This window comes from Anolis sagrei, chromosome 3 (genome assembly GCF_037176765.1).
Source record: "Anolis sagrei isolate rAnoSag1 chromosome 3, rAnoSag1.mat, whole genome shotgun sequence".
Classification (NCBI taxonomy): Eukaryota; Metazoa; Chordata; class Lepidosauria; order Squamata; family Dactyloidae; genus Anolis; species Anolis sagrei.
Genome location: NC_090023.1, coordinates 189,668,412 through 189,684,445, shown reverse-complemented (window position 1 = coordinate 189,684,445; position 16,034 = coordinate 189,668,412). Strand labels below are relative to the sequence as shown.

Below are 16,034 nucleotides of genomic sequence, written 5' to 3'. Positions count from 1 at the left end.
ATGGATAAGGCCCTCTCTCTCGTTCCCACCAGCCATGTTTGAGATGGGGATGGTACCGAGGGCAGGGCCGCCTCCACTAACTGCAGTTGGTTTGTAGGAGGAGATGTGATTAGTCAAATAGCCTGGACGCAAGACATTTAGGGATTTAAAGGTAATGACCAGCACTCTGTATTTAGCCTGGAAGCAGACCGGCAGCCAGTGAGCTGCTATAACATGGGAGTTGATCTCTCCCTGTACGGGGCTCCAATTAGTAACCTGGCTGAACAATTGAAGCTTCCGAACTATCTTCAGAGGCAGCACCATGGAGAGAGTGTTGCAGTAGTCAAGGCGGGATGTGACTAAGGAGTGAACTACCATGGCCAAGTCTGGTGTCTCAAGATATGGGTGCAGCTGGCACACAAGTTTTAATTATGTGAAGGCTCTCCTGGCTACCATCAATACCTGGGGTTTCAAGGTCAACAATGAGTACAGGATCACCCCCAGACTGTGGACCTGTGTCTTCAGGGGGAGTGTGAACCCATCCATCACAGGCTGTAATGCTATACCCTGATCCACCTTCTGACTGACCAGGAGTACATCTGTCTTGTGTGGATTTAATTTTAACTTATTAGCCCTCATCCAATCCATCACTGATGACAAACACTGGTTTAGGGGTAGGATGGCATCCTTGGCATCTGGTGGAAAGGAATAATAGTTGGATGTTCCCTGCGTAGATTTGACATTGATCTCCAAAACTCCAGATGATCTCTCCCAGTGGTTTCATGTAAATGTTAAATAGCATGGGGGGGGGGCAGAATTCTATCTTGAGGGACCCCGAAGGGAGTCAGTCAGGAGTCCCCCAGCTCCATCTTCTGGGTCCAACCCTCCAGGAAGGACCGGAGCCACTGTAGAACAGTGCCCCCAAGCCCCATCCCAGAGAGATGGCCCAGAAGGACACCATGGTTGATGGTATCGAAAGCTGCTGAGAGGTCCAAGAAAACTAGTAGTGACACACTCCCCCTATCTAACTCTCTTCATAGATCATCCACCAAGGTGACCAGTGCAATCTCTGTGCCATAGCCAGGCCTGACATTTAACATCTAATCCTACATCTTTAAAATCTTTAACATTAACATCTATAGAAGAGATAAACTATTGGTATTGCTTGAAAATAGTATATAAAAAGGGATTTTTAATCCAGGTTCATTTACCAGAAGAGAAAGACTCATAAATGAGGGCAGGAACCCTTACTAAAATACCTCAAAATGATAGCACCTCAAGTCAGAGCAGTACGTGCATCATGATTTTCCACAGATGGGAGACATAATAGAAATTCTGTGATGATTTAAATTGAAGAAATCTCATTTACCATGTGAACTGGACTTGTAGAAGTAATGAAAAGCATGAGCAGAGGTTTTTTTGGTAGTATTAGCCAATGTTTTTATGGCCTCTTTCCTAACGTGAAAGCAACCATTTGTAGCAAGTTAGTATAAATGGAGATCACTGTCTTATCAGCAACCAAAGACAGAAAGAGATAAACATTATTTTGACAGTTGTACAGACTACTAACCTCTGCATTAATGAATCTCACTTCTGCTAAGGTTCTCAATAAATCTCTTTCCAAAGAGAAAAATCTAGTGGGAGAGGGTGAAGGTGATTCCCTTTGTATACTTCCTTCTTGATCATCTTCTAATGCACTTGCACTTGTTTTCTTCTTAAGGACTAAGGAATAATGAAAAATCATATTTTAACAAACTGTACATTTATACACCCCTGTAAACTTCTGAAATTCTGCTTTAAAGTTTTTTCATAGTTAATGAAATCTAAGAATGCTTCTTGATGAGACTTTTATCATGCTACATATGTGCCCCATTCACAGATTTTAAGGGGATGCAGACAATGCCATCTTCTACTTGTAATATTCTTATGCTTGTCCACAGTATTTTCCATCATTTTTTTCCACAAGAACCAACTAAGGATGGGAGTGAATTAAGCAACATCATTTCAGTTTTAGCAGTAAGAGTTTTCCAATTGATAGAATCTTAAATAGGTAGTTTCCTAGTGCCTTTTCAGATATTTTAAATCATAATCTTATAATAGTGATTTTAAAGCGTAGGCATGAATGATTTATTCTACATTTGTGTTACCAATAACCAATATTCACATTATAGATACCCAAAAATTCAATCTATACCTTAGAAAGTAATATTGAAGTTCAGCATAAATGTAGGATTACCAAACCTTGAAAGTCAGATAATATGATATAGTGGTTTGGTTATTGGACTAGAGCTCCAAAGTTCGAGGTTCAAATTAGTGTCTTAAAAAAGCCTCCCTTAAGCATAAAATGGCCCAACAGGGCAAAATGTGGGAAAAAATATCCCCAAGCCTCCTAGAAAGCATTTACAAATTGATCCCTGGAAGTCCTTGGGGGCCACAATAACTAACTATATAAGGAGCAATATTATCAATATCTATCCAAATATATAGTTGAAAGAGGAAAGGTCAGTTGGTCACTTCCTTTTTCAGAAACAACTTTGCTCTATAATGATGATGATGATGATGATTTATATCCTGTCCCCTTTCCTCAGACCCGTGGCGGCTTACAGCATAAACACAATAAGTACAATACAATAAAATACAGAAAATGAATAAACAATTAATAACTCATCCATAGATATAAATATATATAAATAGATATAATAGATATAAAACACAAACTACAGCACAATCAAGTAACAAAAATTAACAATAAAATTGTTAAGAAGGAAGTTATTCTATGAATTTGTGTAGAAGATGGTTGATACTGTGATATTACACATAAATCTGATTACTTACTTTTTCTGCGTTTTGGTGTTTTTGTCGTTTGACAGTCATCATACAAGAGGCAGAATCTACATGCGGCTCGACACACATCCCATACACCTTGTTTTCGTGCTGTTTTTGCTATTTCTGACCAAAGTTTAATTCTACACAAAAAACATTAAAGAATAAATTACATTTTAAAAAACTCAGAGTAAAGAATGCCATAGAACACTCTGATTAAAAGGATGCACCATCTTTCTCCTTGTACAAGTTTAGACATTTTGGGTTTTTTTTAAAAAAGTATAAACAGTAATGCTTTTTTAGGATGATAATTACCTCTCTTTTTCATTTTCATGTCCTATTCTTTTCAGATGCCCATCTGCTTTCTCTACACTTCTTAGGTGGTGTTCTGCTCTTGCACAGAGATAACTAATTTGACCCTTACTTTTACTTGAGGCAACTAAACAGGAAGGGAGAAAAAAATTATAGATAATTTCCCACAACTTTCATATTATTACCACAGTAGTTGCACAAGAATACTGTAGCCATTGAATGAGCCATTTTGGAATTAAAGTACTATTTAAAGATATCTAAGAAATTATGTGAAGACTCATGAAAGAATCAGCAAAGGAATAAAGACAAATTCCTATGAAATATATAAAGCGTTTTCATGCCTAGGAACATTGTACAAAACTATTGACTCTAATAAATATAAATCTGGTGGGAAAACAATTTGTAACATCTCAATCTGCATAATGTATGCAAACATAACATTAACTCTGGTTTCTCATGGATGCTGATTCTAAAATGAGTTAATCAGACAAACCCTAGTTTTAAAGAAGGGCAGGAAGAGAAAAAAAAGGTTGGAAATTATTTACAAATCCAAAAATATTTGACAAAGGAAGGAATGTATACTGACAGAGACAAGATACAACAAGGAAATGAGCTGAACCCTCAGGTGAAAAATGACTCATGCAATATAGACATGTCAAAAATGGATTATTTCAGCAGTTTAATGACACAGCACTCATACTTTCTATAATCATGCCAGATAAGGCTTTCCTACGAAATATGATGAGGAAAGACAGTGAATAGTATCAGTTCTTGACATAGCAAAGACTGGATATACTTTAATTTGATCCTCAAGCAATGAACAAGGATACACAAATAAAAATACATGGGACATAAAATGATGTTTTGGGGAAAATGTTTCAGATATTTCTGGATCAGTAGGAATAACAGGAATGAAAACGTCAATTAAATCTTTCAGCACAAGATTATTACATGCTAAGAAAAACTATGAATCTATGGAACCCAGTCCACAATAAAGAAACACAGGAATACATCCCATCCCAATAATCTTTCAAACAGAAAAATGTTTCTCACTGCTTAGAGGATGCACTATTATTATACATACACAAAAGCAGTCATTACAAAAAAAAAAAGAAAAAAAAGAAAAAAAAGAGGAACTATTCTGTATATTCACTGACATAGCGATTAATACTATATTTATCTTATTACAACAGGGACCTAAACAAAAAAGAATTTCATATAACAAGTAGGGATTGGCATAAGGCCAGTCCATCCACGGATGTTCACAGAAGGATCTTGCCCTTTTAAGGTTTGAAAAAGATTTTTTTCTCTCTCTAGCAAATCCTGAGGTTTCCTGAAACACGTTTGTGAGTGGGTGCTGTTTTGGTCACATAAGGACCACCAACACACATCCTATACACCTTGTTTCACTAGAAATATCTTACAACAATGCCACACATTATACAATTGCTACTAGGAATAACAGTATTACATCTGTGTTTCTCACAGCAACCCATACAATGCATGTGCTATCTTTAAACAAACATGGGGTGCTGGGAAATACACAGATGTAATAATGTTATTCCTAGTAGCAATTGTATAATGTGCTTCCGTTTTCACTACTGCTAAAATAGAGGATGCACTAACTGAATCCCACAGACTTTTTCAACAATTCCTGTGATAGATAAACCATTTAAGAAATGGCAAAAAAGATATATCTAAATTTATATGCAAGGAAAGAAGCTGAGAATGAAATTGAAGGTGCTACAAAATGCAAAAGAAAATGATGGATTAGGCACTCTACTTTGCTGCATGCTGTTTTGTTTGGATAAAAGATTGGGTTTTGTTGAGTAATATGATGTTAATATTTGAGGGACATGATCTGAGATATGGTTGGCATGGATATATGTGGCATGATAAATTTTGCTGTATATGTGTTCTGTGATCTGCCCTGAGTCCCCTTCAGGGAGAGAAGGGTGGAATATAAATACTGTAAATAATAATAATAATAATAATAATAATAATAACAACAACAACAACAACATATAAAGTGAAAGCAAATGTGGATTTCAAAAACCATCATGTAAGACGCATTTTTCTAAGAATATAGGAAAGATATAAATCAATCTTATGCCCAAAGATCCCAGGATGGGTATCTGCACAAGAAGCATTTTATAGAAAAGAAACACAACGTAAGAACAAATGGTTAACATATCAAGATCTCCTAGTAAATGTACATGGAGAATACAGAAGCAAAACAAGAGAACAATTAATTGCAGAGAGTTTTGGGGAAAATTAAATTTTGTACTTCAGCTATTAGGATCCACTGTCTGGAACTTCTGGGAGCTGAAATCCAGAAAAGTAACATCCAAACTCCAGACACATCCTCAAAAATGTTATACTAGTTTATCTATTGATGTAAGTGTTTATACAGAGTAAGGTAAAGGTAAAGGTTTTCCCCTGACATTAAGTCCAATCGTGTCCGACTCTGGGGATTGGTGCTCATCTCCATTTCTAAGCTGAAGAGCCAGTGTTGTCTGTAGATCCCTCCAAGGTCATGTGGCCAGCATAACTGCATGGAGTGGTACCAATTGATCTACTCACATTTGCATGTTTTCAAACTGCTATGTTTGCAGAAGCTGGGGCTAAGAGTGGGAACACATGTTGTTTCCTAGATTCGAACTTGCGACCTTTTGATCAGCAAGTTCAGCAGCTCAGCACTTTAACCCACTGCGCCACTGGGGGCTCCCTTATACAGAGTAGGAGCACACAAATAGTGTTACATCTAGTGCAGCATTCTGCTACCAGTAGTAACCAGCCATATACTAAGGGAAACTATGCATTGCTTTGCACATGGACTCCTCAGTGCAGGACCTCCCAGGACTAGACATATGTCGATACCATACAACAGACATATGTCTAGTCCTGGGAGGCCATGCACTATTGTAGTGGGCCACACCACTAAGAATGGGACTCACCACATAAAGAGAAAGTGGCATGGAAAAGAAACTACATTAGCCAAATTTCCAGTTATCATTCTTGAAATGACATCACAAAGAACTTAAATAGGTCATTCAGTGTCTCTCCATAAGATCAAGAGAATTCAGGCAACTCACTGTAGGTTAAATGATGACATTGATAACTGATTCAATACACTACGTAATTGTTTTGTAACAAGGGAAGATGACTATTTTATAGGAAAAAAGTGTTCTGTTATGTGATGTGGAAATTTAAGGAAACATTATTGTTAGTCTTGGGTACATACATTTTTCCTGGCACCGAGTGTTTACTTCAATTAAAGTTCTAGTGTTTACTTCAATTAAAGCTCATCTCTAATTTATGCAAAAAGTCTATTAAATGTTCACGGAAAAGCTTTTGATCTCTCAAGACTTGAGGGATCAAAGTTTTCCCTACAGCAATAAATTACCAAAAAAATAAATAAGGGAAAAAATTTCAAAACACAGAGAATAGACTCCTAACTCTCAATATATTTTGAAACTTGAGTATAATCTTTCCTCGTTTCTTTGAACGAGACTTGTTTTGTGTAAAGATACACAGAGGTGGAGGTTAGAGGCTTGAAAATAATATATTTTCTGTAGTGTTTCATTCCAAAGGACTGTTTCATATTTCCTTCAGTCTCACATTCTGAATATAAGTGGAGGATATTTGCATTATTTTTTTTACTTTTGAATACTTTCTGTCTTTTTATTGTTTTTTCCTGAAATACCGGCAAAAATATTCTAGAGTAACTTTTAAAAAACCACCTTGGCCTGTACTTAAAAACAATTAGTGCTGACAAAATTACCATCTGTCAGCTGCAAAAGGCCACCCTACTTGGATCTGCATGAATTATGCACCAATACATCTCACAGTCCTAGACACTTGGGAAGTGTCCGATGTGTGATCGAAAACAAAAGCCAGCATACTGATCTTGTTTGCTGTGTACTAATTTTGTTGTGAATCAAACAACAACAACAACAATTGTGTTTCTTACTCATCTCTCCTCATGGCTTGAGGAAGGTTTAAACACATAAACATTGTAGTAAAAGGTAAAGGTTTCCCCTGACATTAAGTCTAGTCATGTCCAACTCTGGGGGTGGTGCTCATCTCCATTTCTAAGCCGAAGAGCTGGCATTATCCATAGGCACCACCAAGGTCAAGTGGCCAGTATGACTGCATGGAGCACCACTGCCTTTCCGCAGAAGTGGCACCTATTGATCTATTCACATTTGCATGTTTTCTAACTGCTAGATTGGCAGAAGCTGGGGTCAACAGCAGGAGCTCACCCTGCTCCCTGGATTTGAATCGCCAACCTTCCATTCAGGAAGTTCAGCAGCTCAGCAGTTTAACCTGCTGCACCTCCAGGAGGCCCTTAAACATTGTAAAAATACCAAGTACACATATTAAACTGTATTTCTATAAAATATACATATTAAAATGTATTTCTATTATATATATATATATATATATATATATATATATACATACAAAACAGAGATTAAACAAAACACATGAGTTTAAAATTCATGTTTAAAAACTGGCTGGGTAGGCCCGCTGGAACAGACAGGTCTTTAGATGTTCTTAAAATTCCAACAGCTCATTTCTGATTGGATTTCTGATTGGACAAAGAGGATCTCCAATTTAATTGTCACTGGACAACTTCTCAGAGTGAGCAGGAAAGCAGAAAGTAAAATAACAGCTTTTATTCATAATGTGATTGTTTGCCAGAAGCAAGGCAATGTCATAATATGGGACAGGAGGCCAGCCATTATTAGTGGAGCGCTCATAAACACACACACTTTTATGAAACTGGTTCAGCTCTTCCACATTCAGGAAAGCTAACCACTGCAATCAAATGGTTCTTCAGAGTAGGAAGAAACAGTGACACAAGGTTCTCTTTTTTACCAAGACATAAAAAGCACAATACCTTTAGCTTCATTTTCACTATCAAGGACGATCTGAAATGCCTCAGGGGCTAGCGCACGGCCAGCGTTCATCAAGAGAGAGCGTTTTTTTCTCACACTGTCTTTTGCCGTTCCTTTTTTAGCCTGGGTTTTAAAAAAGGATTTCTTATTACACAATCAGGAGTTGTAACTATATATAATCACTTCTGAAGATTACTGCTAAAATATGTATTTATTTATTTGTTTCATTTTATTTGTATGGGACTCAAGGTGGCTCCCAAATTAAGTGAATTTAAAAACCTAACAAGATTTTCTTTTTTAAAAAGTTAAACTCACCACACAAAACAGTATAAAATCATATAAAAGACATACAGAAGTTAAGAAAAATAAGTAAACACACACTGCAACAAAAAGTCTGCTAAACAAAAAGGTCTTTGCCTGTAGGCAAAAGGACAACAAGAAGGAGGGTCAGTCCAACCTCCCTGGGAAGGAAATTCCAGATGTTTGGAAGGCTCTCGTGTGTCCTCACCAAGAAAGCCTTTGATGGTGGCATACTTGATCTTGGTCTTTTATATCAACATACATTTTTAAAAATGAACTTTGAAGTGGGTACTATCTGGATATATTCTAATTCAAAACACTGTCCGTGAGTCACATCTAGAATATAATAATTCAAAAAGCATCATCATCACAATCACTAGTCTCACCTGTTCAACCATCAAACTTGCTTGGTCTTCCAGACGGTCCAGTGACTTGTACAAGATTGTGTTTAGGTTAAGCCTATGGAAAGCCATCTTAAGGTATTCATTATATTGGCCATTATTATCCAGGTCAATGGCCTTCTGCACATGTTCCATGGCAGCCTCAATTCTGTCTCCCTTTTCTTCAATGCGAGCAATTTCAATATGCACTTGGCAGCGCAATAAAATCAACATGCTGTAACAACAACCACACCCAGTTTAAAGATGTTTAAGATGTCCTCTAAGTTTTCTGCTTAGGCAAAGTATATTTATTGCAAAGTGTTTAGATGTGTATAAAATTGGACAAATAGAGAGAGATTTGTATGGACAACTACTTCTTGAAGGGCATCCATATTTTTCAAAAAGGTTGTGTACTTAATATATACAAAAATTGTATTTTGAAGACATGTTTTTACTGTTGAGCAACCCAGCTCAACAGTTAAACCATGGTTTCCTAATTGTTGTTGTTTATTCGTTCAATCGCTTCCGACTCATCATGATCTCATGGACCAGCCCAAACCAGAGCTCCCTGTCAGCCACCACCACCCCTAGCTCCTTCAAAGTCAAGCCAGTCACTTCAAGGATACCATCCATCCATCTTGCCCTTGGTCGGCCCCTCTTACTTTTCCCTTCCATTTTCCCCAGAATAATTGTCTTCTCTAAGCTTTCTTGTCTTCTCATCATGTGGCCAAAATATTTCATTTTTGCCTCCAATATCCTTCCCTCCAATGAGCAGTCAGGCTTTATTTCCTGAAGTAGGGTTTCCTAATAGAGCCCCTGATATTGGGTTAAAACATCCTGATACAAAAATATTGTTAAAAGTGTCTATAGTTTTGAAGAACTGCTACTAATTAGAAGAATGTACTGGATTTGATGGACTAATGATCCGACTCTGTACATGGACTTATGCAGAATGGGGAAAAAAGTCTCTGGAAGTATCAAGAATTCCAAGTTCTTTTTGTTTCAGTTTTACTGACACATTCTCCAGATTCATCCACACACTTTTTTGAAACAACCCAGGCTTCCCTGTTCCCCCCTTTCCTTGTGTTCTTCCTTCCCCATCCACTGATCTTGTGTTACATCTAGATTCAGGCAATGTTTCAGAAACTGCTTTACAGCTGTTTTCACAGAACCCTCTGTATTATTTTTCAAAGAACTTTAGCAATACTAAATTTGTTAAACACTTTGATAATTTCGGTTTAATGCTGACATTCCTATTTCCTCATTTGAATATATGTCCTGGAAACAATAGCTATGTTTAGTTGACAGCAGCTACTTTAGCTACTTCCAAAATCAAACAGATTGCAAAGATTAGATATATTTTATTTCAGAAGATTCTGGGTTGATTTAAACTGATCTGAAGTTGGAATGAAAAGTATTTGATAATGCTGTGAGTTCACAGGAAATATTTTGGAAAGAAAAAAAATGTAATATTAATATCCAAAATAAATCTAGTTCTTACAGAAACAAAACCTGACACTTACAGATACCTTTTTTTAATCTAGAGGGGCTCTCCAGGAGATTCTCAATTCCTTACATGTTCATATAAAGAATATCGGATATCCTACAGCACAACTAATTAGAATGTTTCCAAAACCGGCTCACCTGTCAATCTTCTCTAGGATTTCAGCAATAGCTAACAGTGGTTTCCGTACATGCTGTTGCAAGTTGGGCTGCAGCAATGGTAAGCAGATATTCCACTGGGTCGTGCATACAGCCTGAATAACATTAGGATCCCGTAGCCGAATTGCACGGTTTAAAATTAGCTCCAGTTTCCGTACAACCTTTATTTGTGCCTAGAACAATAAATATATACTTTGCTTTTGTTTTGATTATTGAATTAAACAATGTTTTCTGCCTGATGCTAGTCCACAGACCATTTAATAATATGGATAGTATGCTGATAGGGATCATTTCTCCTTTTGTGTTCATGTCTTTCTACTGGAGTGACTTCAAGAAGAGGCAAAACTTAAGAACATAACTTATTTTGTAGTTTCCCTTCCTCTAAAATAAATTGTTAAGAGGGAGTTAAAAACCAACAAGATATGTATAAAGACTATGTGATTACTTAGGGCAAAACAGGGGATAAACTAATATCTCTGGATCAATCTCCAGCATTGTTTAGAGCAGGGGTTCTTAACCTCTTGGGGGCCCATGGAAAGGGGGTCTGGGAGCTTAAACTTGGGGGAAAAAATCAATTTATTTTCTCTGACCTCTAACTGAAATCTAGCATTTCCTTCACTTATTAATGTATGTAATAAATTATAGTACCATTCATTTTATTACAGTTGTTGCATATCTTACACTCAATTAAACTTTGAAGCTACAGCAGTTTTAGGAACCACACTAGATCACATGTGATCACAGTCCTGCTGTATACAAACTACTGTGAAACATTGATGTTGAGTATCAAAACTACATGCTTTACTTTCTGAGAAGGGGTCCATGGACTGGCAAAGAGTCCATGGAATAAAAAAGGTTAATAGCCCCAGCACTAGAGAACAACCACTCAATCATTCAACAATGAAGACATTATTTCCGTGTCAAACCTCTATGACTTTGAAGTTTCAGAATATGTGTAGGAGTGTGTAAGATAGGGAGAAGAGAAGGCCTCTTTGCAAAGTGGCACTAATAAAAGAGCAAACATACCTCAACGACACTTCTAGCATATGTTTCAATTTTAGGCCCAAGTTTCTTAACTTCACAGTCACATTCCAAGCAATCTAATTCAATCTCTTTTCCCTGATCCTATTAAAACAAACACATTCTCATTATGGAATATAAACAATCATGATATTTGGATGCTTTCAGATATTTTGCTATAATGTTATGCATATGTACTTTCAGAATCAAGGTATTTGAAACACATATAATCATCATCATCATCTTTATTTATACCCCACCACCTTCTCCCCAAAGGGGAAATAAGTATTGCCACACAACTTCCAAAAGGATAGTTGTATTTTCTTCCCCAGACAAACAGTATAAAAAGCTCTGGATCCTTAGACTTCATCAATTGTGTGAAGCATTATTCTCAGCTGACTTGTTATAGACATACACAGGTAGGTTTTTGCAAATCTATTTTTCCAAAAAAGATTCCAATGATCACAAAATAATAAAAAATACTACTCGTATACCACCTGCACATCTGTTCAGTGAAGATTATCCTTCACATACACATTACTTTACTTACTGTTAGTGATAAATGCTTTTAGGAAGCAATTACTCCAGTAGTCCTGATAACGACTAATATTATATAAATATGATTGAATTTTTTTACTATATTTCGTGCATCCCTTCACAAACATTAGGAAAAAATGAACAAATCTTTCTACATTAAGACTAGATACATAACAAAATAATTAAGTCATTCCTAACACTCACACTTATCTTGCACTTGTTTAGGTCATCTATACATGAACATGCAATAGGGATACAATTTAATCTTAAGGAAAGTCGGCCCAATTCCAGCAACAAAGAAATTCTGCAAAAGAAAACAGAACCAATTAGAATTAAACTGATAATGGCCATAGATTTTACATGCAACAGATCTATCATGTATACTTGTATATAAATCAACCTCAAGTATAGGTCAAGGGCAGGTTTTGGGGACAGAATTCTACGTTTTGCTATGACTAGCAGAAAAGTAAAGGGTAAAACTTAGGGCCCTTCCACACACAAGTAAAACCTGTGCAGAAACGAGTTAAAATAACCCTCTTTAGCACGGGTTCTAGTCCCACTCACCAACCCAAACCCTGGGCTTTCCCTGGGGGACGGCTACATGCCATCCCGGGCATGGAGCCACCCTGAAGCTCCCGATTTACCCCCTAAAACTTACTTTAAAAGGTCCATGGCTGCCATGAAGCCTTGACACCTGCGATGGGTGGGGTGAGGGGGAAATCAGGGGCCACCCCCCCCCCCCACACACAACTTTGGGCTCCAAGGAGCCCAAAAGGTATAAAATGGCTGTGGGGACTCACTCCCAGTGTTGCAGAATGCGACCCCAGAAGTCAGTCCCCACAGGCCCAATACCTCATCAGATCTGGGCCTTTAAGGAAAGTCCAGATCTTATGAGGTATTTAATAAATATGGAATAAACCAAGGAAACTTTGGTGTTTTAATGTTTTTATTGCAGACACAGGTAGAATAATATCACAATCCATCACCATTTCAAAATACATATCAAATATTATTTTCTTAGTGTTCTTAACCTTGCCTATTCCACCTTTATCTCCCTCTTATGTCTATTGATTTTACACCCCTCTCCCACCCTCTGGGAACAGTACTTTCCTTCATTCAAATATTATTTTAATTGAACAATCGGAGAAAGAGAATGGTTCAGTTCTTTATATTTTTCTTTTCCTTTGACTTTATTTATCAATCCTCCGCATTTCAGTACTCAATTCTTCTTGATTCGGCCTGATGTATATTTGGTTCTTTCAAAGATACAGTCCTAGAGCATAAAATCTGCTAGATATCCATACCATTTTAAAACTTCTATGGTCTTTCCAACCCACGGCCACAGTTGCTTGGGTAGAGACTATCATTAATTTTATAATTTCCCCCCAATCCTTGATGTTTTTGTCCTTGTCTAATATCTGGGTGAAGAATTATTTTTTATTCAAAACCAATTTATATCCTATTAATTCTTCCATTTCCTTTTTTACCTTATTATAATTTTTTTGTACTCTGTCGCATTCCCACCACAAATGTATATAGGAGCCAATTTTTCCACCTCTGTGCCAACACAATTTTGTGGTTGACTTAGTTATGTGTGCTAATTTGATTGGGGTTCTGTACCATTTAGTCAGTATTTTCCTTTGTGTTTCTCTAATCCTTATGTACTTGATATTTGTAATTGAATTGACCCAGCATTCAATGTCTGAATTGTTGTTATTCAGCTTCTCTTTCTATATCTCTAACAAAGTTTTTTCAATTTATATTGACTAATTTCTTGTATATGTAACCCATCAGACGTTTCTCCTTTTCTAATTTCCACTTTAAAATTTGATCAAAATCTGGTGTTTAAGGTGAAGAATGTGAATAATTATAAGGAATAATCCACAATTAGAGATGAGGTTGGTGGCTGGGTCTTTATTTACCTTATAATTTGCGGGGGGGGGGGGGGGGGAGGTGATTGCCTTTGAGACATTGGAAATTATAAAACTGGGAGTTCATTGTCCTTGAGCTTGAGATAAGGGATCAGTAGCATTGTACTAAAATAATTAATGCAGGGAAAGGGTAAGGAAGACACTGGCCCTAAACAATCTGTCGGGAAGATCGCAAGAAGTAGCTTTTTCACAATTTCTCCCATGGGTAGCGAGGAGGAATCAAAATCCAGACCGGGTTTTGGGGGGGGGGGGGGAAGGGAAGGAAGGGATGGGAAGGAAGGGAACACTTACTCAGAATTATGATATAAAGGGAACAGAAAGCATAAAGAATTATAAAGTGGATAATTTAAATGCTGATTTATGGATTATGTCAGTGAATACCAACGGTCTAAAATCAGTAATTAAAAAGACAGACTAAGCAAACTGCTAACTGGAAATCAGATAACGGTGGCTTTTTTGCAAGAGACCCACCACAAAAAGGGAGATCAAAACTGTTAATCTTTACTAATTGGGATGCTCAATATGAATCTAAGGGCACGAGCAAATTTCAGGTAGTTGCCATTATCATAAAAATGACCTAGATTTCAAAACAGGGACAATAATTACAGATGGGGATAGAAGGTTTATAATGGTATGTGGGAAATTAAAATAATGTGAATTTTCTTTTATTAGTGTTTATGTTTCCAATACCAGAGGCAAAAAAGATACATTAATAAAATCTTTAAAAAAAATAAAACAGGAGGCAGAGGGGGATATAATCATTGGAGGAGATCTGAAGGAAACCTTGGTTTATTCCGAATTAATTCATTTATACCGGAGGCATTGCTTGGACAACACCGGTAAAAACCAAGAGAGATCCCATGTTTTGTGCCTGTCTGAATGGGCCCTACATGATCTAAAATAAACACATATTTTCCTCTTCTTTAAAAAAATGCATAAAGATAGGGAAATAATATAAATGGGGAAATGAGTGAGAATGCAGCCTGAAAAAAAATTCAGAATTCTGAAGAGAAGATGCCCAACTTACCTTTCGTTACGATTTAGCTTCCTTCTAGATCCTTTCAAAAATTCATATATATTACTCAATTCTGTAGCTGCATCTTGTGGAATTTCATTTTTATTTAACTGCCTGCAATATTTTACAAATGGTTAATATTTTTTTAAACCCCCAAACAAAATTTATCCAACAGTTTGTTCAGACTGCAATCAATTAAATGAAATCAAGAAGGTTTTTTTTTTTGTCTTCCTGTATGACATTTCTGCTCAAGCTATCTAATATGGGGTGATGTATTTGGCCCCTGGCCCTATTGTCTAGGGATGGGCAGCATAATTGTGCCCATTGATTACAACTTCATTCCTGAAAACTCTCTGTGGACCAGAAGCTGAGAGCTTGTGGACCAGAACCATCCATGAACTACCAGTTTGTGTAGCATTTGCCTAAGACAGCTGTTCAAAGGCATCTGTCAAGAAGAAAAGGGTTAGATTAGAAAAGTTTTAGTAAGAGTGAGATGTAAATTCAGAAGCAATAAGGAATGTATTTGAGAAAGTAGTTCTACTCTTGGGACCCTCCGTTTTCATTCTAATTACTTACATTAGAAAGCAAAATATCAGTTCACTACTTGTCTGTGCACCCAATAAAGAGCAGCAAGCACTCTGGACCATCACTTCTGTTGCAAACCATCCAAGACAGATGATAACAGAGTACATGTGATCTCAGGTGCAATAGTGTAGATATATTATAAGACCTTATGTGCTGTTACATCCAAGTTGCTTTAAATATCTTTAGCGTTAACATGTCCTGACTTTCTATCAGCTTGGGGGATGCCTTCCTGTTTGAGCAAGAAACCCCACAGAAACTATTGCTTTCAAGAAATGATAACGATTTATTAATCGGTTTGCGGCCTATCTCCACCCAGGCACTATCTTGATTTCCCCACAACCAATTCTATACTTAAAAGTTTGAAGGTAACTGAAGTTGTTGGTCGTGGATGATTCTGGATATGAAGGACGAAGTTGAAAGTTTTCCTTGCTCACTTTCTCTGGTAGAGGGGCCTCTGGGGCGCCCAATGCTTTAGGTGATCAGGCTGGAGACAGAGAGAGCAAGTTCCTCCTAATGAGGCCTGGCACCTCGCTAAAGGCGCTGGAAACTCCAGACAGTATAGCCAGATGAATTTCTAGATTAGTTA

At 37.1% G+C, this 16,034-nt stretch overlaps 1 protein-coding gene across 1 annotated transcript in view; it reads right to left on the bottom strand.

The window, feature by feature from the left end:
- Window positions 1–16,034, bottom strand: part of CFAP46 (cilia and flagella associated protein 46) — a 114,685-nt gene that overhangs the window by 83,212 nt on the left and 15,439 nt on the right. The window contains exons 9-17 of the mRNA XM_067465754.1: window positions 14,876–14,977; window positions 12,122–12,221; window positions 11,387–11,485; window positions 10,343–10,533; window positions 8,705–8,933; window positions 8,021–8,141; window positions 3,118–3,241; window positions 2,815–2,945; window positions 1,550–1,701 (exon numbers count right to left, since the gene is read on the bottom strand). Coding sequence (XP_067321855.1) covers window positions 1,550–1,701; window positions 2,815–2,945; window positions 3,118–3,241; window positions 8,021–8,141; window positions 8,705–8,933; window positions 10,343–10,533; window positions 11,387–11,485; window positions 12,122–12,221; window positions 14,876–14,977 — 1,249 coding nt within the window. The remainder of the gene's footprint in view (window positions 1–1,549; window positions 1,702–2,814; window positions 2,946–3,117; window positions 3,242–8,020; window positions 8,142–8,704; window positions 8,934–10,342; window positions 10,534–11,386; window positions 11,486–12,121; window positions 12,222–14,875; window positions 14,978–16,034) is intronic.